Raw genomic sequence first — 25,225 nt, 5'->3', positions numbered from 1 at the left:
GAAAGGGAGAAAGAAAGATAGGAAACACAGGGGGAAGGAGAAGAAGAAAAGAAGGAAAGTGGGTAGGAAACAGCGTAATACAGCGTTTCTCAACCTGGGGGTCGGGACCCCTGAGGGGGTCACGAGGGGGTGTCAGAGGGGTCACCAAAGACCATCAGAAAACACCTATTTCTGCTAGTCTTAGGAACACAGTGCTCTCCAGAGATAGGTGAACTACATCTCCCCTAAATCACTGTCAATTCCTCCCAAATCCCTGCAGTATTTCCTGTTGATCATGGGGGTTCTATGTGGGAAGTTTGGCCCAATTCTATCATTGGTGGGATTCAAGGGGCACTTTGAGTGTAGGTGAACTATAAATCCCAGAAACTACAGCTCCCAAATGTCAAGGCCTCTTTTTACCAAACTCCACTAGTGTTCACATGTGAGCATATTGAGTATTCATGCCAAGTTTAGTCCAGATCCATCATTGTTTGAGTCCATAGTGCTCTCTGGATGTAGGTGAACTACAACTCCAAAACTCAAGGTCAATGCCCACCAAAACCTTCCAGTATTTTCTGTTGGTCATGGGAGTTTTGTGTACCAAGTTTGGTTCAATTCCCTCATTGGTGGAGTTCAGAATGCTCTTTGATTGTAGGTGTACTATAAATCCCAGCAAGTACAACTCCCAAATGACAAAATCAATTATCCCCCCCCCCCCCCCCGCCAACCCCACCAGTATTCAAATTTGGGTATATTGTATATTTGTATCAAATACATCCTGCATATGAGATATTTATATGATGATTCATAACAGTAGCAAAATTACAGTTGTGAAGTAACAACAAAAAATATTTTATGGTTGGGGGTCACCACAACATGAAGAACTGTATTAAGGGGTCGTGGCATCAGGAAGGTTGAGAAACACTGGCGTAATAGGTTTGAGGACTCCTAGTAGATGTTGACTTGAAGACACAGAGGAAGCCCATCGACTGCAATGCAGCATCTGACCAACAGAGGGAAGTGGAGCCTACATTCAGTTGATCACCCCAACTCGTTGAATCAATTGAGTTTATTTTAATCAATTTATCAAATTGTATTTGCATTGTGAGTCTGAAGGTGGATTTTCACCATTCACCAGATGTCACTGGATTGCTCCCCCCATCTGCTTGGTGGTAAGGGATGATGGGAGTTGCTCTCCAAGAACATCCAGGAGGCCCTGCAATGCATTTCCTGATTTAGGAGGCAGTCCACAAACAAGTGGTAGACTTCCCCTTATCCATTGTCAACACAACGCCCATAAATAGATCAACAACTTGGTATGGCAAAAAAAGAGGCACAGGGGCCATGTAATCTTCCTCCTCCTTCATTTGGAGGCCTGCAAAACCAGTCACTATAAATGTAACTTTTAATGTAACAGTTGCTATGAAAGATGAGAACCTCTCCTTTGATAAGAGGCACTAAAATCTGAGTTCAGCATTAATGGCTGTAAAACCAGAATTAATTGCACAAAATGTGTCGCTTGCAATCATTCCTCGAAATGAGACTTCTCTTCCAGTGCCATGAACCATAGGCATGTCTGCCCTCCTTCATATCCACACAGAGCTCTGTCCAAATACTGGCGCATAAAGGAAGTTGGGGGCCTTCGAACCTGGAACCACAGGGCCAGGAGAAGGAACACAGTTGAGAACCTTTCAGGCCCACCTTTGCATCAACCCAAGTGGGCCCTCTGCTTGGAAAGCTTTTCTGGAGATCAGCGGCTGGCTTTGGAGGGAACAGGGCTTTCTTCAGGGAGCGATGGGGGGCTGCAGAAGCCCTTGTCATGGATGGGGCCCCGGGACCCCTTGGTGCGGAGGCTGGCTCCCCGAGAGATGAGATCGGCGTAGCCTCCTTCGTGGGAAAAGGCGTAGCTGGAGCGCCGGTGGAAGGTGCTCCTCCGGACGTGGGAGGTCAGCTCCACTGGCTTCTCCTTCAGGTGGAGGCCCCGGGTCTCAATCCTCTAGAAAGGAGAGGGAGGGAGGGAGGGAGGAAGGAATGGCCGAGATGGAGGGATGAAGAGAGAGGATAAAGGGAAGGAAGGGGGGCATAAGAAGGAATGGAGAAAGAAAGGGAGGGAACAAAGTAAGTAGGAAGGAGAGGGAAGGCAAGAGGGAGAAGGAGAGATGTGGGAAGGGAATAGGGAGGAGAGGGAGGGAAGAAGGAAGGAGTGGCAGAAAGGAAAGAATGGAGAGAGGATAAAGGGAAGAGGGAAGGGAAGGAGGGAAGAGAGAGAAAGGTTGAGAGGGAGGGAATGGAGGGAGGAAGGGAGGGAGAGAGGGAGGGAACGAAAATAGGTAGGAAGGAGAGGGAAAGCAAGAGGGAGAAGGAGGGATGTGGGGAGGTAATACAGGGGGAAAGGAAGGAAAGAAGGAAGGAGTGGCCAAGAAGGAGGGATTAAAAGAGAGGATAAAGGGAAGGAAGGGGGAGAAGAAGGAGGGGAGAAGAGAAAGGGAGAGAGAGAATGGAGGGAGAAAGAGAGGGAGGGAAGGAAAGTAGGAAGGAAGGAGAGGGAAAGAAGAGAGGAAGAAGAAGAGATATGGGGAACGAATAGAGGGAGGAGTGAGTGGGACACAAGAAGGAAGGAGTGGCCAAGAGGGAGGGATGAAGAGAGAGGATAAAGGAAAGGAAGGGGGAGAAGAAGGAAGGGAGAAGAGAAAGAATGGAGGGAGAAAGGGAGGGAGGGAAATTAGGAAGGAGAGGGAAAGGAGAGAGGGAGAAGAAGAGATGTGGGGAAGGAATAGAAGGAGGAGTGGGAGACATGAAGGAAGGAGTTGCCAAGAGGGAGGGATGAAGAGAGAGGATAAAGGGAAGGAAGAAGAAGGAGAAGGAAGGGAGAGAGAGGAAGGTTGAGTGGAGAGGGAGGGAGAGAAGGAATGGAGGGAAAGAGGGAGGGAGAGAGGGAGGGGACAAAAGTAGGAAGGAAGTAGAGGGAAAGGAGAGGGGGGAAAGGAGGGATATGGGGATGGAATAGAGGGAGGGAGGGAGGAGTGGCAGAGAGGGAGGGATGAAGAGAGAGGTTAAAGGGAAGTGGGGAAAAGAAGGAGGAGAGATAGGAAGGTTGAGCGTGGGGGGAGAGAAAGAAGAGGGAAAGAGGAAGGCGATGGAAGTAGGAAGGAAGGAGGGAGGGAAAGGAGAGAGGGAGAAGGAAAGATGTGAGGAGGTAATAGAGGGAAGAAGGAGAAGAAGGAAGGAAGGAAGAAATGGTCAAGAGGGAGGGATGAAGAGAGAGGGAATAAAGGAGAAGAAGAAGGAGGGGAGAGAAAGGGAGAGAGGGAATGAAAGGGAGGGAGGGAACAAAGTAGGTAGGGAGGAGAGGGAAGGCGAGAGGGAGAAGGAGGGATGTGAGGAGGGAATAGGGAGGAGAGGGAGGGAAGAAGGAAGGAGTGGCAGAAAAGAAAGGATGGAGAGAGGATAAAGGGAAGGAAGTGGGAGGAGAGGAGGGAAGAGAGAGAGAGTTGAACCGAGAGAGCGACGAGAGAGACGGAGAGAATGAATGGAGGGAAAGAGGAAGGGGGAGAGGGAGAGGACAAAAGTAGGAAGGAAGGATGGGAAGAGGAAAGGGTGAAGGAGGAATGTGAGGAAGGAATACAGGGAGAAGAGGGAGTAAGGAGAGGAAGAAAGGAGGGAGGGAACAGAGGGATAGAGGGAAGGAGAAGAAAATGAAAAGAAGAAAGAAGATGGTGGGAGGAAGAATAGAAAGTAAGGAGAGGGAGGGGAAGACAGAAGGATAGGAAGAGAGGGAATAGAGGGATGGAAGGAAGGTGGGAGGCAAGGAAGGAAAGGAGGGAAGGAGGGAGGGGAAGAAGGTAAGATGAAAGAAGGAGGGAAAAACAGATATGGGAAGAGAATAGAGGGAAGAGAAGAAGGAGAGGATGTGAGGGAAAGAAGCAAGGAAGTAAACAGTGATCGAAAGAAGGAGAAAGTGGAAGAAGGACAGAAGATGGAGGGAGGAAAGGAAAAGAGGAAGCAAGACGAAAGAGGAAGGGGAAGAAGGTAGGAAGGAAGGAAAGGGAGAGAGAAGTAAAAGGAGAGGGAGAGATGGAAGAAAAGAAAGAGGGAGGGAGGAGAGAGGAAGGAAGTGAGAAGGGAAGGAAAGAGGGAAGGAGAAGGAAGGGGAGGAATGTAGAAGGGGTGAAGGGAAATTGTGAAAAGGGGATGAAAGGTGGGGAGAAAGAGATCATTCAGTGTGTCGGACAAGTTTGTAGAGCTGGAAAGACCAACCAGTCTGAACCTCAGATTAAAACCCATATTGGCTTGACCACCCCAACATGAAGTCCCCATCGGCCCACAGTCCAGAAGAAGATGCAGTTCTGGCCTGGCTCTCTTACTCACATCGGACATGTCGGTGGAGCTGAAACAGCCATCCACAAAGCGGACAGTGAGGGAAGCAACGACGTTGACCATCACACAGAGCAAGATCACCAGGAGGCTTGTTGGATCTGTGAGGGCATTCTTGGCGGCATCTAAGGAGGGAAGGAAGGCACTGTTCATGGCTCAACCAGGGCAAGGGAGGTCCATATAGGGATTTAATACTACTAACAGTGGAACAAGTAAGAAAATCATCTCCATCCAGGACCAAAATCCTTGGATCAAATAGCATTGAGCCATGTCCATTAAATTAGAGATGACGGACCTCAAAGAGGAGCACCAGAGGCTCCTGAAGCAGCTTCCCCTTTTGCTTGGGCTCAGGACCAAAATCATCGTATGACACAATAGTTATGTGCACCCTAATTTTGGTGAGGTCATTTTTTCCAAAAAAAAGGTTAGGATTAGATTTGAGTAAATAGGGTATATATACAGCAAGACCTCCATATCCACATTCCTGGATGAACCTTGGTTACCTGAAACCATAGTTACAATCAAACCTGATGACTAGTAACAATGTACCCAATGTCTTGCTGGAGGACCTACAAAATACCTAGAGAAGTCCTCCAGAGGAAGCATACTATAGAATTGCTGGAGGAGTAATTTTAGAGAGACACCCCCCCTCCCCCCATTAATCTTGTAGAGGGTTGGGAGTCATGCTATCAGACGCAAACCCCCTGCAAAGCAAGGTCTTACCCGGATAAGGGAACGCAATGTAAGATGTTCTGTAGGCATCAAAACTTTGTGTGATATAGGAGAACAGGCAGTAGAAAGCCAGGCTCACCACAATGGCCAGCACAGAGAAGATGTTCCAAAATTTGACCTCCATCATGATCTATCCAGATAGACAAGGAGAACAAGGCTTGAGAAGTGATTTCCTGGTCTGTCCAAGATTTCACTCTGGAAGGCCTAGAAAACGTGTAGTTAACCCTCCACCATATACGTTTTAGGAACATGTCACTGAAGGAGATTGGTACCTCCTTGGGCAACATTCTTGTATCGAGGAGATAAAGACATTGTGCAAAGAGATGGTTTGTACCTCCTTGGACAACATCACTGTGCTGAATGAACAAAGATGTTGCAGAGGACGTTCTTTGTATCTCCTCAAACAACATCATTGTTTTGAGGACATAAATACATTGTGTAAGGAGATGGTTTGTACCTCCTTGAGCAGCATCCTTGTGCCAAGGACAAAAGATGTTGTGGAAGTATGTTCTTTGTATCTCTTGTGAAATATTCTTGTACCAAGGATACAAAGAGATGGTTTGTAACTCCTTGGGCAGGATCCTTGTATTGAGACAAAGAGTAAGGAGATGGTTTATATCTCCTTGGACAACATACTGAATGAAGACACAAAGAAATTGTGTAAGGAGATGGTTTGTATCTCTTTGAACATCCTTGTATCAAGGAGACAAAGACATTGCAGAAAGAGAAGGTTTATATCTCCTTGGACAACATCACTGTTTTGAGGACATAAATACATTGTGTAAGCAGGTGGTTTGTACCTCCTTGTGCAACATCCGTGTATTGAAGACATAAATATATTGTGTAAGGAGATGGTTTGTAGCTCCTTGGACAACATCCTTGCACTGAATACACAAAAATGTTATGGAAGGAGATGGTTTGTACCTCCTTGGACAACATACTGAGAACACAAAGACATTGCGTAAGGAGATGATCTATACCTCCTTGGACAATATCACTGTGCTAAGGACACAAAGACATTGTGTAAGGAGATGGTTTCTACCTCCTTAGGCAACATCCTTGTGCTGAATACACAAAGACATTGTGGAAGAACATTCTTTTTATCTCCTTTTGCAACATCTTAGTATCGAGGAGACAAAGACATTGCAGAAGAAGGTGGTTTACATCTCCTTGGACAACATCATGGTTCTGAGGACACATAAACTTTGTGGAAGAACTTTCCTTGGCCAACATTTGAGCAGAGAAACCATTGATCCAAGTCTCACCTCAGCAGTGACAGTCATTATGGCTGAGGTGGCAACTATCATGCCGAAGGATTGATAATCACCAACGACCCGAACACCTGCTCGATCCCCCATGGCCCAAAGAGTGATGTAGAAGTTGACCAAAGAGACACAGGAGCCATGGAGGAAAGAAACGCAGAAAGTCCGGAAATTGAAAAGCCGGTTCTCCTGGCCCACCTTGTAGAGTTCTGGGAAATGTAGGCTTTTTCTGGCACTCACATCCTAGATGGGTGAGGAAGAGAAGGAAAGTTAGTGTGCTTTGACACATGATAATATTCTCTTACTTGGATGAAAAATGTGCTAAAATGCTTATCCAGCAGGTGGACATTTCTTGCCAGAGTTCTCATGTCATATTTGGCACACAAGTGAGGAAAATGTTGAAGTATTAAGATGCTTACCTGTTCAAACATCCCCATGCACAGAACAGGATATGAAGTGTAGAAAACATTGTACAAAGCAAGAAACCAGCCTTCCAGAAGTGGCTAAGATGGAAGAGCAAAAATGTGAGATTAGAGCATTCCTCCATCTGCAGAACCCCAAATCCATTGCTTGTCCTCTAGACAAGGAAAGGAAAGGAGAGTTAAGAAACAAGAAGTAGGTGGTGGAAATGGCAGGACACAAATGGCAGCAGTAGCCTGAAGTTTAGGGCTTGGGCTGAGTAAATAAGCTTATGGGTTGTATCAGCCCCGTGGGCCTTCGTTTGGAGACCCCTGTTTTGATCCTTCAGATGTTTAGGAGCTTCAGCTTTTGGGAGTCCCCATCAAGATAGGCAAACTTCAGGGATTCCAGGAGCTGAACTCCCTTTAAGTCTAAAAGTTCAGACTAAAAACCCAAAACAACTCTGGAGAGAGAATCAATTGGAGCCCACCTGGGCTGTGAACCCTGTGTAGAAAGCGAACCAGATCTGCACCATCATGCCCGCGAAAGTCTTGTAGAAGAAATAGCGGAGGAACTTGCAGATCCGGATGTAGGACCAGCGTCCATGGACGAAAAGGAGCCTCTGGAGGTAGCAGAACTGAGCCAAGGCATAGTCGCTGCACTGGACCGCTTGCATCCCTTCTTGCCCACTGATGCCCACCCCGATGTCGGCGGCTGGTGAGGAAGAGGCAACAAAAGGGAACTGGGGTGAAATTGGGGAAGGTGAGAAGGACTTTGGAGCCCTGCGAACGAAACCCAGGATTGTCCAACTCAAAGCTGACACCACCTTCAGTGGCCTCCTCAACATCACCTACAAGGGTCGTGTTTCACCAGTCAAGCAAAGGACTGTCCTGGGTGTCCAGACACTGGGGGACATACTTGGTTTATGACGGACTCTTGCCCACCCTGCCCCCACTCAAAGGAAACAAAGCAGTGAGCTCACTTTTGATCATGTTGACATCGTTGGCCCCGTCTCCGATGGCCAAGGAGATGGCGTTCTTGTGCCGCTTGACCATCTCCACGATCAATGCTTTCTGCTTGGGAGTCACCCGGCAACAGATCACAGCCTGGCACTCAGTGGCCAGCTCCACAAAGGCCTGCTCCACCAAGTGCCCTTGGTCCTTCTCAGGGTCTGCCTTACGACACCCAAAATACTCCAAAAGGCACTTTTTCCTCTTTGCCCTCTTCTCCCCCTCCATGTGGAAGATTTTGTCCTGTGAAATAAAAGAGACAACAATACTCTCCAGCTGTCCTGATCTGGTAGGGACAAGCGGTAGCACTACATGGTCATCCTTCAAAGATCTGTCTTCTGAATCCATCAGTTCAAGTCCTAATGTCTGCAGAAGCAGACAACAAACTTGCTCCAGAGGATAGGACTACATAGTGGTCCTTCAAAGATCCAACCTCTGAATCTATCAGAATACAAGCTCTCGCTTGGTGATGTGACTATGAGACCCAATCTCTACACCCGTCCATTCAAGTCCTACCACCTGAAGAAGCAGATGATAACTTCACTCCAGATGATAGGACTACAAGGTGGTCATTCAAAGACCTATCTTCTGAATCCATTGATTCAAAGTCCTACCATCTGGAAAAACAGAAGATAAGTTCACACCAGATGATAAGACTACCAAGTAGTCCTTCAAAGACCCAACCTCTGAATCCATCAGTTCAAATTCTACCATCTGGAGAAGTAGAATACAAGCTCCCAGGTGATAGGACTATAAGGTGGTGCTTCAAAGATCCAACCTCTGAATCCATCCATTAGAGTCCTAACATCCAAAGAAGCTGAATACAAGCTTGCTCCATCATTTACATAGTGGCCTTTTAAAGACCTGGAGATAATTGAGCGCCAAGCTTCTACCTTTGTGTCTGCAAGTGGGAAAATAATATCCTTATATTACAAACACAGCTTTTGGTCATGATTCGTCTTACCAAGAAGTCCCCTGTGACCACCAGGGCCTTCTTTCCATAGATGGACGATGTCTGGAAGGGCTGGAAAGAGCCGTTGCAAAGCGATTCCTTGCTGTTGGCAAGACTGCTGCTGCTGCTGTACCAAGACGGCTCAAGGATCTCTCTAGGAGAAAAGCAAGGAGTGAAGTAGATCTCCTGAGCCACGAAAGGCAGCATGATGTCCTGGTTTGACATGGACACCAGGAGATCCATCTGAAATCCCTGCTTGGCTACGGCAACCCACTTCAGTCCCCTGGGATCATCTTCACATATCCTGTATTTGCATCTCGTCAGACCCAAGCTCTCAAAATCTAAGAAAGTAACTTCTCCAAGGTCTCCGCACACCCATCTGCCACCTCACCTGACCACATCTTCCTCCAGGATGGTCATGTCATCAGAAAGGAGCTCGCAGGCAAAACCAATATTGACAGCCGTCTCTGCAGGACCGAGAAAATCATATATGAAATATGGAAACCTACCAGAGATGTGATTCCTATCTTCACCTCATTCCCAACTGTTCCCAAACTTTGGAAGAGAGGGCTACAAAGGAGTGACCCTTCAAGCCTACATCTACTCCATACCTTGCTTGTCTCCGGTGAGCACCCATACTTTCATGCCTCCTCTTTTGAGGAGGTGGATCGTCTCTGGGACCCCATCTTGCAGCTTGTCTTCGATGGCCGTGGCACCCAGGAGCTGGAAGTGTTTTTCAGAAACAATTGGCAGGGCTCAAGCCAGCCTTGCTTGTCATTGACAAACATCCCAGAACCGGAGAACACTCCCACAGTCTCCTCCCTGCATTCCCAACAACCACAAATAAATCTTCAGGACATTATGGTGACCTTACGGAGAAGTTCATCTAGTCAGAACCCTTTCCGGCTAGGAATGAGGGATGAAAGCTAACTACAAAATGTAGACGACAGGACCTGACGGGATCCTACCTGGAGACCGTGCTCTATCTCCTCATACACTTTGTCCAGTTTCTGAGCCCGGCCTTGCAATGCGACGCTGGCTTCATGGTGCTTCTTGCTCCAGGTTTCAAAGTCCTGCGCATTCACTGTTTTGGTAGCGAGGCACAAAGTCCGCAAAGTCTCCTGGGCAAAACTCTGTGGGATTGGAGCAAACAGGGGAAGAAAGGACAAAGGTTGGAGACAATGAAGGGGGAAGAGATCTCGGTTGAAAGGGGGAGGAGGCAGTATGGTCAGAATTGCAGAATTCTGGAAGTGGAAGAGTCCCCCAAAGGCTATCCAGTCCAACCCCAATCTCAATGTAGGATCACCAGTTAGGATACCTCAAGGATCATCTAATACACAATAAGCATCAATCATTAAAATAAAGAACAAAAGAGAAACAATCACCGATATGCAATGCATTTATAAGATATTTGAAGATCATTATAGGAATTTATATAAAAATATTCAGATAGATTTTAAAAATGGACCAATACCTGGATGAACTGAATTTTATAAGACTTTCAGAGGAAATTAAAACAGAATTAGACAGTGTTGCTGTAGATTTTTCGGGCTGTATGGCTATGTTCTAGAAGCAATCTCTCCTGACGTTTCACCCAGCAATCTCAGCAATCTCGGCCTGACAGTTTCAAGGCGTGTCTGCTTACTGTCTGGGGAATCCTTTATTGAGTGGTGATTAGCTGTCCCTGATTCCTTCTTGACTGGAGTTCCCCTGTGTTTGAGTGTTTTTCTTTATTTACTGTTGTGATTTTGTTCATTTTCATGGTTCCTCCTTTCTGATGAAATTGTCCACATGCTTGTGGATTTCAATGGCTTTTCTATGTAGTCTGACATGGTGGTTGTTAGAGTAGTCCAGCCATGAGAGTCAAGACAAAGATCTATCCAGAGGAAAAGTATTCTTGCCATACATCAAGGGAACCACTGACCGCATAGGGAAGCTGATGAGGAAACAAAACCTACAACCTACAAACTATCTACAGACCCACCAAGAAAATCCACCAAATGCTAAGTTCAGCAAAGGACAAGAGGGATCCTCTCACCTCTGCAGGAGTCTACTCTATACCATGCAGCTGTGGACAAGTCTACATAGGGACCCCCAAATGCAGCAGCATTGCCCAGACACGAAACAAGGAACAGGAAAGGCACTGCAGACTACTTCAACCAGAGAAGTCAGCCATAGCAGAGCACCTGAGGAACCAACCTGGACACAGCATATTATTTGAGGACACAGAAATGCTGGACCATTCTAACAACCACCATTCACACCTACCTCCAACAGACAAGAGTTCTTTTTCCCACCCTGTACATTCCACAGATATATAAACCCCCCTTGCCTAGTTTCCAACAGACCTCACAACCTCTGAGGATGCCTGCCATAGATGCAGGTGAAACATCAGGAGAGAATGCTTCTAGAACATAGCCATACAGCTTGAAAAACCTACAGCAACCTAGTGATTCTGGCCATGAAAGCCTTCAACAATACATAGAATTAGACAGATTAATTATTCTGGAAGAGCCGGGCTTTAGCACAGCAGGTTAATGAGCTGCTGTAATAAATCTTGCCAATTGACAGGTTGGCAGTTCAAAGCCTGGGTCAAGGGTGAGTGCCCGACCTTCAGCCCAGCTCACTGCCCACCTAGCAGATCGAAAACAGCTATGAGTAGATAAATAGGTATCGCTGACGCGGGGAGGTATTTTAATGGCACCAGAAAATGCTGGCAGTTTGATCAAAAAGGAGGAAGTCTGTGAACATGGAGGCTGAAGTGACAGCACCCCCCGCCCCGGTGGCCGGAATCGAGCACAACCTCCAAGAACCCGAAAATGGGAAAACCTATATACCTCTATCTGTACTGTTCTCTGTCCTGTCAGTGTATAACAGCATTGAATGTTTGTCGTATATGTGTTCTGTGATCCGGCCACAGGCCACAGGCCAGGGAGTTGAACAGGAGTCTCCCAGCACCACCATCTGGGTCCCACCCTCCAGGAAGGAACGGAGCTACTACAGGACAGTGCTTCCCAGTTCCATCCCAGAGAGACAATCCAGAAGGATACCATGATCAATGGTATCGAAAGCCGCTGAGAGGTCCAGGAGAACTAGTAGGGACACACTCCCCCTGTCTAGTTCTCTTCATAGATCATCCACCAAGGCGACCAATGCCGTCTCTGTCCTGTGGTTGGGCCTGAAACCAGACTGAGATGGATCCAGATAATCGGTTTCATTCAAGAAACTTTGGAAATGTCAGGTCACTATCTTCTCTAGAACCTTGCCCAGGGAGGGGAGATTGGAAACTGGCCTATAATTACTCAGCTGAGTGGGATCCAGTGCCGGTTTCTTTAACAAAAGTCTTACTATTGCCTCCTTGAATCTAATTGGCATGATAGACTCATAGAATCATAGAGTTGGAAGAGACCTCATGGGCCATCCAGTCCAACCCGCTGCCAAGAAGCAGGAAAATTCCATTCAAAGCACCCCTGACAGATGGCCATCCAGCCTCTGTTTAAAAGCTTCCAAAGCAGGAGCCTCGACCACACTCCGGGGCAGAGAGTTCCACTGCTGAACAGCTCTCATAGTCAGGAAGTTCTTCCTAATATTCAGATGGAATCTCTTTTCTTGTAATTTGAAGCCATTGCTCTGTGTCCTAGTCTCCAGGGCAACAAAAAATAAGTTCGTTCCCTCTTCCCTATGACTTCCCCTCACATATTTATACATGGCTATCATGTCTCCTCTCAGCCTTCTCTTCTTCAGGCTAAACTTGCCCAGCTCTTTAAGCCGCTCCTCATAGGGCTTGTTCTCCAGATCATTTTAGTCACCCACCTCTGGACACATTCCAGCTTGTCAATATTTCACTTCAATTGTGGTGCCCAGAATTGGACACCATATTCCAGGTGTGGTCTAACCAAGGCAGAATAGAGGGGTAGCATGACTTTGTTGGATCTATACACTATATTCCTATTTATGCAGGCCAAAATCCCATTGGCTTTTTTTTGCCGCCACATTACATTGTTGGCTCATGTTTAACTTGCTGATGCCCTGGGCCAGGGAGGCATAAACACAAGGAGAAATAGATGCCCTCTGAAGCTTGTCTGCATTGTAGGTGTCTTCCAAATAACTTGGAGCAGGACTCACATCCAAGGCCTTGACGGTGTAGCCCTCGCTGACAGGGTCCCTCCGCAACCGCTCCAGAATCACTGTGTCGGCTCCTTTGGTGTAGAGCCGGAGGCAGCCTTCGGGGTCTTGCACTGCAAGGAGGAAATGGCCACCAAAATTATTGAAAAGTTCACAATCTATTGGAAATTCCAGTGCACCATAACCTTATTGCAAAGGTAAAAATGATGTCACCTTCGTCTGGCAAATGTGAATCTCTACCAAAAGCAAACTGAAAAACAAAATGGAGTCCTGAATTTGCACATGCTCAGTACAATCACATCTATAACTCCTCCCACATCAAAGTGGAAAGCCAAACTGGCAAATCGACATACACATAGAATGCAGGCTAATAATTGTAGTGGAGTCAGTGGAGGCTTGGAAGGTTGCTATTTCCAACAAAAATGCCCAAAATGTCATTCCCTGGCCATTTTTTTGTATCGAAAGACAGGAGAATTGGACTGATTTATAGAAAGGTTTATGGGTGCTCACCCAGGATAGACATCCGTTTGCGGACGCTGTTGAAGTCCAAGATGGCCAAGACCTTATAGGTCCGCTGGATGCCCAGCTCCTGGATGGTGATGGTGTCTTGCGTCCTTGATAAGAAGATATAGCCGAGATCCCGAGCTGCAGAAACCAGAGCTTCTTCATCCGGTGAAGCCGCTTGGTAAAGCAATTGACCTGCAAAATATAATCGCCGTCGATGCTTGAGACTATGCCCCATACTAGGTCAGACTAGAAACTCTGCATATGAGAATAAGGCCCTTGAAGCAAATGAAGGCAAAGGAAGACCAACATCTATATCAATAAAAATGTAATATTCGTTTGTGGGATTAACAGAACTCAAAAACCACTGGAGGAATTGACACCAAATTTGGACACCAGACACCTAACAACCCAATGTATGTCCTTCACTCAAAAAAATTGATTTTGTCATTTGGGAGTTGTAGTTGCTGGGATCTATAGTTCACCTAAAATCAAAGAGCATTCTGAACCCCACCAACGATGGAATTGAGCCAAACTTTGCACACAGTTCTCCCATGACCAACATAAAATACTGGAAGGGTTTGGTGGGCAGTGTCCTTTGGTTTTGGAGTTGTAGTTCACCTACATCCAGAGATCACTGTGCACTCAAACAATGATGGATCTGAACCAAACTCTACACAAATATTCAATATGCCCAAATGTGAACACTGGTGGAGTTTGGGGAAAATAGATTCTTGACATTTGGGAGTTGTAGTTGCTGGGATTTATAGTTCACCTACAATCATAGAGCATTCTGAACCCCACCAACGATAAAATTGGGCCAAACCTCCCACACAGAACCCTCATGTGGGCCACAGCAACGTGTGGCAGGGGATGGCTAGTAGAATCATAAAATCCTAGAATTTGGAAGCCCCCCCCCCCCAAGGCCACCCAGTCCAACCCCATTCTGCCTTAAAAGAAGACATCATGAAAGCACCCTTCACAGATGGCCATCAGCTCTGGTTAACTAAGAGCATACGTCAATATAGTTGACCCTCAGTTAACCAGAATTTAGGCAACCAGAACTCTCAAGCTCTGTTAAGGACTCATAGGGACTATGGGTGATTATTGGGTACTATTAATAATATACTTTATTAATATTCCGCTCTATTTCCCCAAGGGAACTCAGAGCAGATTACAGAATATGTATATATGGCAAACATTCAATGCTGTTATACAATTAACAACAAAGACAGACAGTACACAGGCAGAGGCAAAGGCTTCCCCCTTTCCATCTCCAGCCTCTGGAGGCTGTGCTCAACTCCGGCCATAGGGAGGTGCTCTTGTTCCATTTTCCATGCTGTTGTCCATGGATGCCTTCCTGATCGAATTGCCGCCATATCTTTATGGGCGACTTTTACCTCCCCACCAAAGCGGTACTTATTGATCTACTCACATTATTGTTTTTGAATTGCTAGGTAGGCATAAGCTAGGGCTGACAGGGGGAGTTCACCCTGACCTACGGCTTTGAACTGCCAACCTTCCGGTCAGCAAGATTTTCTGCAGCTGTCAGTTTAACCCACTGTGCTACCGTGACCCCTTAGGGACTATTTAAAAAAAATATTAGGCACTATTAGGGATTATTAGGTACTATTAAGGAAGGGGAGTCCCGGTTAATTGGGAGCCCCTTTCCCAGCTCACCATCCTTCTGCTCCACCATCACCGTATGGCAAAGGGCCAGTAAGCGCATGAATTCCCGCACCACAGGGTCGGTGTTTTGCTGGACAGTATCCAAGAGGCAGCGGTCATAGAAGCCCATGGTCTTGGGCTGGGAAGAAAGGCAAAAGCAGATGGGGGGACAAATGTCAAAACTGCACACTGAGGTTTGTTTGTTTCAAGCAAGGAAAACACACACCATCAAGCCATACATTCCTGTATTTCAAGGGCAGGGAGACTCAAGCCCTGGGTGCTGAGTAGTTTGGCAGGGCTCAAGCTTTTTGGGGGGCAGAGGAGGCTAAAGACCTTGCAAAACTAAAAATCCTGGGATCCCAGAACGACAAGGCCGTAGAGAAACTACACAATTCATGGATGAAACGTCTCACCTACCGAGGTTTTGTCTTTGCCGCTGGAGCCTGAGCCTGCAAAGGGAAATATTATTATTATTATATTATTATTATTATTATCATTATTATTATTATTATTATTATTATTATTAAAAATATTAATAATAAGATCACCATCCTTGGAAATCAGACCAAGCCCTGTGAATTTGCTTGGTTATTATAATTCCAATGCTCTGGGATCCTGGGAGTTGCAGTTTTTGGAAAGCCTTCCTAGTCCAAGAGGCAAACTACAACTCCAAGGCTTCCTTAGCATAGCATTAAGAGAGAATGCAGTTGGAAACCACTTGAATCACTATAGGAGATGTAGTTTGGCAAGGCACCGTCACCCTGGAAAACTACAACTTCGGGGAATCTTATTGCCTTGAGCAGGATTTGGGACAGTATGGAATCCTGGGAGTTATAGTTTTGCTATGTCTCTGGCCTCCTCTGCTTTGACAAACTACAAATCCCAGAATTCCATACCATTGAGACATGGCAGGTAAAGTGGTGTTGAACTGCGTTGATCGACCATCAAACTACAAATCCCAGGGTTCCATAGCACTGGGTGTAGATGAACTCCAAGAAAGATTTCTTTCAGCAGTCAAGAGTATCGAAGCTTGGGATCTGTAGTTCATGGAAGTATTATTATTATTATTATTTTCTCTTAACAGAGGCTCAAAGTGGCAGGCAGTGCTAAAACCAATGCAATACACAATATAAGGCTCCTTTGTGGAGAGGAAAAAGTGGGATATTAATAATAATAGTAATAATAATAATAATAACAATAATGTCAATGTATCCTAAAAAGTGTCCATTCACACAGCTTCCTAGTTATGTCCCATTCTATAATAATAATAATAATAATAACAACAACAATAATAATAACAACAACAATGATAATAATAATAATAATAATAATAATAATAATAATAAGGAATCTCATCACCAACATCGTACCGTATATCTTCCCATTGATGCAGCATTTCTTGAAGGTCATGATATTCTGGGTCAAGGTCCCTGTCTTGTCCGAAAAGACATACTGGATCTGGCCCAACTGGTCATTGAGACTGGTGCTGCGGGCCTTGGCTGGTGTGTCCTTCTCGACGCAGTACATCTCCAGGTCCCAATTGATGAAGCAGCTGTTGACCAGATAGATGAACTCGAACCTGGAGAAAGAGATCGCCTTCTGATTTCGGAAATGCCTCTCTTCCCCCCGCATTGTAACCCAACCCCCATTTGCTCCTTTGTTGTCCTGCTTTTTGGCAGATCAGGAGAATGTCCCAGCATCTCCTACCACCTCCCCCTCCTTTGTTCTCACTTCACTTCAATGGCTGCAAGGGGAGTCCAAAGGGGCAAAAGGCAATATGCATTCCTCTGTCCCTTCCCAGTCAAATCGGGTCAAAGCAAAGCACGGCAGATTCTCTGGGTTGAGCTCAGCTTGGAAAGGAAACAGGGAGAAAAGAGGAAGAGGGAAAAGAGGAAGAAGGTAGAGGAAAAGGAAGGAGGAGGAGGAAAAGGAGAGGAAGAAAAAAGTGGTTGGAGGAAAAAGGAATAGGAAGAATGCAGAGGGAAAGGAAGGAGAAATAGGAGAGGTAGGAAGAGGGAGAAAGAAAAAGGAGGAGGTAGAGCGAAAAGGAGAGGTGGAAGAGGAAAAAGAAGAATGAAAAGGAAGGAGAAGGAGAAAGAAAAGGAAAAGGAAGGAGGTGGAGGAGAAAAAGAAAAGGATGGGGAAAAGAAAGAAAGGAGGAAGAAGAAGACAAGGGAAGGGAAGGGAAAGAGGAAGAGGAAGAGGGAGGAGAAGGAAAAAGAAGACAGCAGAGGAAAAGGATCAAGGAGGATGGAAAAGAAGGAAAATAAAGATATAGCAAGAGGAGGAGGAATGCAGAGGGAAAGGAAGTAGGAAGAGGAGGAAGAGGAGTAGGAAAAAAGGAGGAGACAAAAGGAAGGAGGAGAAAGAAGGCAGAGGGAAAGGAAAAAGAAAGAGGAGGAAAAAGGAGGACAATAGGAGGACGAGAAACAAGAAGGTAGTGGGAAAAGAAGGAGAAAGAGGAGGAGGGTAGAAAGAGGGAGTAGGAAGAAGGAGGCAGAGCAAAGGAAGGAGAGAGGAGGTAGAAGAGGAGAAAGAAAATGGGGAAGGAAAAGGAAGGATAAGGAGAATGAAGGAGGCAGAGGAAAAGAGAGGAGGAGAGAAGAAAGGAGAAGAAAAAGGAAAGAGAGGGAGGAAGAAGACAGAAGAAAAGGAAGAGGAAGAGGGAGGAGGAGAAGGAAGAAGAAGGCAGAGGAAAAGAAAGACAGAGGAAGAGGAGGAGAAAGTAGAAGGAGAGTGAGAAGTTTAGTAGTAATGCATGGGCTGCCTCCTGCTCTCCAATGCGCTCTCCAAGCTCCTGAATAACCATTTCCTCTACCAGACTCAGAACCTCGGAGAGCTCCAGAAGGACGCTTCAGGAAGGATAGGTGCCTCACTCACGTGATGAGCATGGACATGGGGATGACCAGGCTGAGGAGAATGATGAAACCGAAGAAGGCCATGAAGGCATACTCGACTGCGCTAATACTGTCATAGAAGACAGAGAGGTAGCCGTGCTCCTGGCGGAACTTCTCTGCACAAACACCAGAGCCGATGGCCAGGCCGAAGGAGATGACCAAGAGCGCCGCCACAATCTCAGGAAAGGAAGGAAGAAGGATCAGGACACAAATTTGGGCAAATCAGAACTACTCGGGTTTTGATGCCCGGCAAATGTCTTTCTGCAAATTTCCTAGGTTTTCCAGTATGCAGATGAACGAGTCACCTTGTCCAATGGCTAGAGTAAGCAAAACAACAGATCTGGGATCTGCATATAGACAATTACAAATCCCGCCTTAGTATAACCACAATAAATAACCAATAATATAATTTATAACTATAACTAAGTTATATTCACAAATATAACTAATAAGTTTTATTCACAATCCATCAGGAGTGCCCGGTGGCACAATGGGTTAAACCCTTGTGCTGGCAGGACTGAAGACCGACAGGTCGTAGGTTTGAATTCAGGGAAAGCACGGATGGGCTCCCCTGTCAGCTCCAACTCCCCATGCAGGGACATGAGACCAGGCTGTGGCAAAGCTAGTTAGTAGCCAGCTGCATTAAATCACTACTGACCGAAAGGTCATGTGTTCGAAGCCAGCCTGGGTTGGAGTGAGCTCCCAACCATTAATAGTCTAGCTTGCTGTTGACCTATGCAGCCCAAAAGACAGTTGCATCTGTCAAGTAGGAAGTTTAGGTACCGCTTTATGCGGGGAGGCTAATTTAACTAACTTACGACATAAAACCTCCCAGCAGCGTGCAGAAGAATGAGGAAGTACTCCATGAAAAGACTCAGTGTCAGAAGTGGACAGTGAAGTGACACTTCCCCCTGTGGCCAGAATCGAGCATACCCTCATTAAGCCGGGGAGGGGGGGCAGGGGGGAAGCTATAATGCTAAATGCCTCTGTGTCTATATAATGTCTAAATGGCATTGAATGTTTGCCATGTATATGTGCATTGTAATCTGCCCTGAGTCTCCTGCGGAGTGAGAAGGGTGGAATATAAATACTGTAAATAAATAAATAAATGAGAAAAGCCTCCCACAGGGATAGTAAAAGATCAAAACATCCGAGCGTCCGCTGGGCAATGTCCTTGCTGACGGCTAATTCTCTCACTACAGGGCTTGACCTCATATACGCTGGCCCGAGTCCCCTTTGGGATATGGTTCTCTCATACCTGAAGCTACTTGCAGTTTCTCAAGTCACTCCTGACATGAAAAAAGGCGTTACTGACTCATGCCTAGAGCTATCAGTCATCCCAAATCCTTAATACTATTATTATTATTATTATTATTATTATTATTATTATTATTATTGATGGAGACTATGAATGCATCCATGCAATCAGAGGGGGCCCTAGGTAATTTTCAACGGTAAGCAAACAGTATTTTGCGCCCCCCTCCCCCCACCCAATCACTGATATATATTTTCTGTTCGTCGTGGGAGTTCTGTGTGCCATCTTTGGTTCAATTCCATCATTGGTGGAGTTCAGAATGCTCCTTGATTGTAGGTGAACTATACATCCCAGTAACTACAACTCGCATATATGTCAAGGTCTATTTTCCCCCAAGAGCACCTCAAGAGCGCCCCTGGGCAAAATCAGCTATACTGCAAATGCTTACTTTGCGTAATGGGTTGAGCCGCGCCTGCATGCAATGAAGACTAGAAACAAGAGAGGTCTATTTAAGAATCTCTAAGGCTGAAATGTGGAAAAATATGTTCTTTTCTAATCCAGAAACCTTCGGGACAAACTCGATTCTTACCAGCAAGACTAGGCGGTCCATGAGTCGGTTGAGGTTGGTTTTCTTCAGCTTGATCTTCCCACAGTTTTTCATTATCTTGGAGTCGAATCCTGCATGGAAGACATTGGAAAGAAGCAACACAGATGGGTTTCTCTGGTGGAATCGTGACAGTGTTCGAGTAGTTTGTGATTTACGAATTTTTCAAGAGTTCGTTCGAATCTTCCCTTTGTCTGAGAAACCCAGAGGAAGGCAGAGGCAAACCCTCTCTGAGACCCATGTTGATAGTCAGAAATTATTTGAACGGCTTCCAAGGAGTTCTCCAAAAGGATTTCGGCTCCTTGGAGAGCTCTTCAGAAATTGAGAGAGTCTCCAAAAGCCAGGAAAGAGTTACCTGCATATATGACAAGGCCGTAGCAGATCTCGGTGTTGCGGATGCGGCACCCGCGCAACAAGACCTTCTCGCTGTCGAGGGAGTATTGCTCACCCTGCCACTCCAAGATGCCAATGAAGCTGTGCATCCGACTGTTGGGCTCTTCGCAGGTTACGATCCCTGGGAAATATGAAAGGAAGACGGACGGTGGGGTGGTCCTCCATTCCAGGCTATAAGCCAAGGTCCTCCCACAACCAACCCAAAAAACATGCTGACCATAGAATTGCTCTGGAGGATCTAGGGAGGATGTAATCATACCAACAGAGAGGGTCACCTTGAAAGCCTAAAGGAATGGATCACTGGTAAGTGGCAATGAAGGACTCACCATCAAAGTCAGCCATGTCTTCCTCGCACGACAGCTGCTCATGCGTCACAAGGAGAGCTTGCCTGTACTTCAGATTCGTCTCTCTGAAAATGAAATTTAAAAGCAAATATAAGCAAACATGGTACTAGGATTGGAGCATACTGTTTCCCCACTTCCTTTGTGTGCTGACTCCTTTATCGTTCCGTATGGCTCCGTTCCAATCCTGCCGCTCCACCAACAAGTTCACAAAGAGCATATATGGCTCTCCTTTCCCCCATTTTGACCCTCACCACAACAACTCTGTTAGATAGGATAGGGTTGAGAGACAACAACAACAATAATTTTATTTTTTATCCGCCTCTCCTCGTGGCTTGAGGAGGGTTACAACATATTTAAAAAATATAATCATCATAAACATTCTCTAAATATGCATATTAAAATGAATTTCTACAAAATACATGGAACAAAGATTCAAATACAAGAGTAAAGTGCAAAAATCACAATTAAAACTGACTACTTAGAGAGGGAATGGCCAAATGTCCCAAATAACATTTACCCGTCTATATCCATTGTCTCTATGTAGCAAAGGCTGTTGGGCTCCGAACTCGAGAGTAAGAGCAGGTCGGCCTTGAGAAAGGAAAAACAACCAAACAACATGAGAATGAGACACGGGTCAGCAACTACCAGCAATCCATCCCAACTGGCTGCTTGTGCAAAGAGAGAGATTTCTGCACTTATAAGGCCCACAAAGTATGGGAAGAGCGGTAATATCTGGCCAAAAGTTCGTCAGGGGCTGAAAGTGGGACACAAGGGGCTTACCGGCACGACGCTGTCTTTCTGAAGGCGAACTATGTCTCCCACGTGAATGTCAGACCATTTCCTTGGGCAGAAACTGGTGGAGGGAAAGGGAAAAGGAAGTGGTAGCAAATAGGACACTATTGAGAGTCTGGTTCAAAGTGACCTTGTGGTTTTGATTGGCGGTGTACTGCTAGCCATTTCCCAAGCCATGTTGGCTACTTCCTGCCCTCTCACAGCAATTTACTTTGCAGCAAGCCCCCTCTGCTTCTTCTTTCCCATACCTTTTTCCAATCAAAATGTCACAGGGTCGGCTGTTAATTTCCCAGTCGCTCCGGTGCCGTCCCTAAGACCCAAAAAGAAAAGGTAGATCTAAATCTTAAGCTTCTTTGTCCTTTCTCCTAGGACCTAGCATCACCTCTTCTTGGACACATTCCCCCACCCCACCCCCATTGCCTTCCATGGGCCATCCCAACCAATTAGGATACCCCACCCTCCAAGCCAAAGGTATTAATTGAAATTGTTATATCCTGCTCGATACATCTCAGTGTTGATGGGGTTCAAATGTGTTACAGGATGCTGGTCATGAGGTTATTTATTGTTTCCAAATCACAACTTTCCTGAATGATTGCAAGCTGGAAACAAGAAAAACACAGTAGAGTTTTTTTCACAGCACAAACATGTTTCAGCCCGTCTATCAGCAGAGTCCACTGCCAGCATCTGACCTTATGTACAAACAGGATTCGCAGATCCACTTTCAGCTTGTCATTGCAAACAATTAGAATAATCAAATAGTCATATACAACATCGGCAGATACTCACACTGAGTTACATAGGAGAGAGAAAGATGGATTCTTTCATCCTCCTTCTATAGCCACCTGCTGATAGGTGGAGATCTAACAGAACAGTCCTACAACAGGGCAGGAATTGAATATGGAGTATTAGGATCACAAGAACGTCTTGTACCACCATATGGACTATCCAATAAAGGAATCAACCATCTCAAATAGGGAATTTTTCTCCTCCTTTGGAGCCCTTTAAAGGCACAAATTGTATGAGTATTTTAAAGGAGAGCTACATTTTAGGGCAATAGATTGAGGTCCAAAAGGCAAAGGGGACACTGCAGGAAAGACCCTGTATTTTCCTCACAATGAGGTCTAACGGCTCCAGCATTTTTCGTAGATAAAGTAACGTGCAAGTCTGACTCAGGATAAGTCCCATCCCAGTCCAATGGGAAATACAACCCATCCACCTGTATAAAATAATACCCCAAAGGTCTACTCACGATATCGTCAATCAAGTCCCGGACCCCTCGGATGCCAAGCAGGAGGCCAAGAGGGAAGAGCAGGGCAAACCAGGGAAGTGTGGAGATCTGGGGGACCGTCTGGAGTCGGAAACAAAATGGGGTGAAGGCAGGGCCAAAACAGGGAACACTTTTCGCGAAACACCTGCTTTCCCAGAGACATCTTAGCCGATCAATTCTCCGAGTCGAAGGATATCAGTTCACTGATCGGCTACGATCCCCAAGAGGCTGAATCCAGAGAAGGCCAGAAAAGGTGGAGAGAAGGTGCACTACCCAAACAGCCAATGCAGCGCAATGCAACAGAATCGTGAGAGTTGTAGTTTCAATAGTTCCAAGGAAGGTTGTAGCTTCCTAAACTACAACTCCCAGGACTCCAGAGCATGGAGCAAATGGTGTTGAACTGCATTCATTCGACCATTCAGATGCACCCAGAATTGGCTTCCTATGCTTTCAGTGGTCTCAACACTGATAGGCCAGCTAGAATCGCACCGATTGGCTATGATTACAGGAAATGTGAGATAAACTTTCCCTAGAATTATTATTATTATTATTATTATTAATAATAATAATAATAATAATAATAATCCCATTGTTTCCCAACTCTTACTGTAGTCACTGATTGGTTGGGATAATAAGAAATGTAAGAAGTTTTCCTAGAGGAAAGTAGGATGATGATGATACTGCATCTAACACAACACTCCCACAGATCCAATCTCTGAATCATACTGTGATCCCTGATTGGCTAAAATCACAGGAAATATGAGATTATCCTGCGTCCCCTGGAGGAAAGCAGGATAACAACAACAACAACAACAACAACAACAACAACAACAATTCCATGCTTCCCCACTGCATCCAACACAACACTCCCCACAGATCCAATCTCTGAAATGTGAGAAAAAGGTTTCCCTGGAGGCATTCATTTGGTTGCCCGTAAACCTGGCTATAGAAGGAAGGTGTCTCACCTGCAACAAAATGATGGAGAGGAAGTACAAGTTGGCCATCCGGTGGAATTGCTCAAATAGGTTGCGGGGTAGAAAGGTGATCACGTTATACTTGGCTGTCTTGATGGCATTACCCTGCAAAGGAAGGACGAGAATGTGGAGGGGAAGAGTCAGAGTTCGAATCCCCGCTTGTCCGCAGCATGTCACACTCTCTCAGCCTCAGTGGCAGACGACAACAAAGCTCTGGATTCTCTCCTAGTCCATTTAAAGTCGACTGCAAGTATTTTAAATCTTGGTTTTGAATAATGGAAATCCACCAAGCAAGTCTTCCACCTCACCAAAGAATCTCCTTTAATTCTTTTGCCCACATTCCTCCTTCCTTCTTTTTCCTTCCTTCCTTCCTTGCTCCCTTTCTTTCTTCTCTTCCTTCCCTCCCTTCCTGCCTGTCTTCCTTCCTCCTTCCCTTTTTTTCTTTTTTCCTCCCTTTTCTCCTCCCTCTTTTTCCTTTCTTTCTCCCTTTCTCACTCCACTTCCTTCCCTCCCTGGTTCCTACCTCTCTTCCTTTCTCCTTCTTTCTATTTCTTTCTTCCACCCTCCCTCTCTCTCTTATTCCTACCTCCTTTCTCCCTTTCTTCCTTTTCTCTTTCCCTCCTTCCCTCTTCTTTCTTTCTTTCTTTCTTTCTTTCTTTCTATTTCTTTCTCTCTCCCTCTCTCTTATTCCTTCCTTCCTTATTTTCTCCCTTTCTTCTTTCTGTTTCCTTTCTTTCCTTCTTTTTCTTCCTTTTTTCATCCTCCCTCCCTTCTTCTTCCTCCCTCCCTTTCTTCTTCCCCCTTTTCTTCCTTCCTTCCTTCTTTTCTTTCTTTCTTTCTCCCTCTCTTATTCCTTCCTTCCTTACTTGTCTTCTTTCCCTCTCTGTTTCCTATCTATCTATCTATCTATCTATCTATCTATCTATCTTTCTCCCTCCATCCCTCCCTTCCTGTCTTCCTCCCTCCTTCTCTTTCTCTCCCTCCCTCCCTTTCTTTGTTTTCTCCCTCCCTCCTTGCTAATGTCCTTCCTTCCCAGGCCTGGACTAGATGGCCCCTTGAGATCCCTTCCAATTCTCAGAATTATTATTATTATTATTATTATTATTATTATTGAATCTAATGTCTGCAGAAGAGCCTTCCTCCCAAACCATGCAAAGCGTTCCAACCCTCTTCTCACCGCATACTTTTTCCTCTTCAGACAGTAGAAGTGTCTCTTCATGAACTGGTCATGGAAAGCGCGATCGTTGGCTTTGACCTCCCAAGTGAAATCTGAGCCAGGAAAAAGGGGGACACAAAAAGCCCAAGATCCTCAAACACTGTGCAATTTCTCAGCCTATTCTGAGCCAAATCGGCATAGAAAATCCCCTTATTACGATGCTGACCTTGCTGTGTTTCAAAATCATCCTTCGAAGACTCTGGATTCGACATTTCACAATCTGGAAAAGCAAAGAGATCAAAGTGAGTTCTGCTTCCAACTTTTGGCCCCATTATTTGAATCAGAGAATCCTATCTGTTGAAGGGACCTCCAAAGGCCACCCAGTTCAACCTCTATTATTATTATTATTATTATTATTATTATTATTTTAATTGATACATCAAACCATCCAATTCACCATTCTGGACACCTGGTGGCAGGAAAGAAATAACAAATGCATATACAATGACTCCAATAAGGCAGAAAAATCCACTAATTT

At 45.6% G+C, this 25,225-nt stretch overlaps 1 protein-coding gene across 1 annotated transcript; it reads right to left on the bottom strand.

Annotated features, from left to right (window-relative positions):
- Positions 1 to 775: 775 nt before the first annotated feature.
- Positions 776 to 24,963, bottom strand: ATP8B3 (ATPase phospholipid transporting 8B3). The gene is made up of 27 exons (XM_067473420.1): positions 24,914 to 24,963; positions 24,709 to 24,800; positions 23,523 to 23,636; positions 22,540 to 22,638; positions 21,539 to 21,600; positions 21,279 to 21,351; positions 21,016 to 21,086; positions 20,481 to 20,563; positions 20,117 to 20,275; positions 19,747 to 19,835; positions 17,886 to 18,079; positions 16,376 to 16,584; positions 15,423 to 15,454; positions 15,018 to 15,144; positions 13,344 to 13,532; positions 12,834 to 12,946; positions 9,677 to 9,841; positions 9,320 to 9,431; positions 9,100 to 9,175; positions 8,721 to 8,862; positions 7,729 to 7,999; positions 7,237 to 7,460; positions 6,767 to 6,850; positions 6,351 to 6,590; positions 5,077 to 5,215; positions 4,348 to 4,478; positions 776 to 1,975 (listed from the first exon to the last, which is right to left on the bottom strand). The coding sequence occupies exons 1-27, from the start codon at positions 24,957 to 24,959 to the stop codon at positions 1,730 to 1,732; spliced, it is 3,582 nt and encodes a 1,193-aa protein (XP_067329521.1). The 5' UTR covers positions 24,960 to 24,963; the 3' UTR covers positions 776 to 1,729.
- Between the last annotated feature and the right edge of the window lie 262 nt (positions 24,964 to 25,225).

The sequence above is a fragment of the Anolis sagrei genome, chromosome X, assembly GCF_037176765.1.
Source record: "Anolis sagrei isolate rAnoSag1 chromosome X, rAnoSag1.mat, whole genome shotgun sequence".
In the NCBI taxonomy this organism is placed as follows: domain Eukaryota; kingdom Metazoa; phylum Chordata; class Lepidosauria; order Squamata; family Dactyloidae; genus Anolis; species Anolis sagrei.
This window is presented reverse-complemented; position numbering and strand designations above follow the sequence as displayed.

Excerpts from the sequence above, each read along its gene's own strand:
- ATP8B3 (XM_067473420.1), bottom strand. The coding sequence starts at position 24,959 with ATGTCGAATCCAGAGTCTTCGAAGGATGATTTTGAAACACAGCAAG. Across the intron at positions 20,564-21,015 it reads GAGACAATGGATATAGACGG|AGAGACGAATCTGAAGTACA; the intron begins GTAAATGTTATT and ends TTTCATTTTCAG. Across the intron at positions 16,585-17,885 it reads CCCATGTCCATGCTCATCAC|GTTCGAGTTCATCTATCTGG; the intron begins GTGAGTGAGGCA and ends CTCTTTCTCCAG.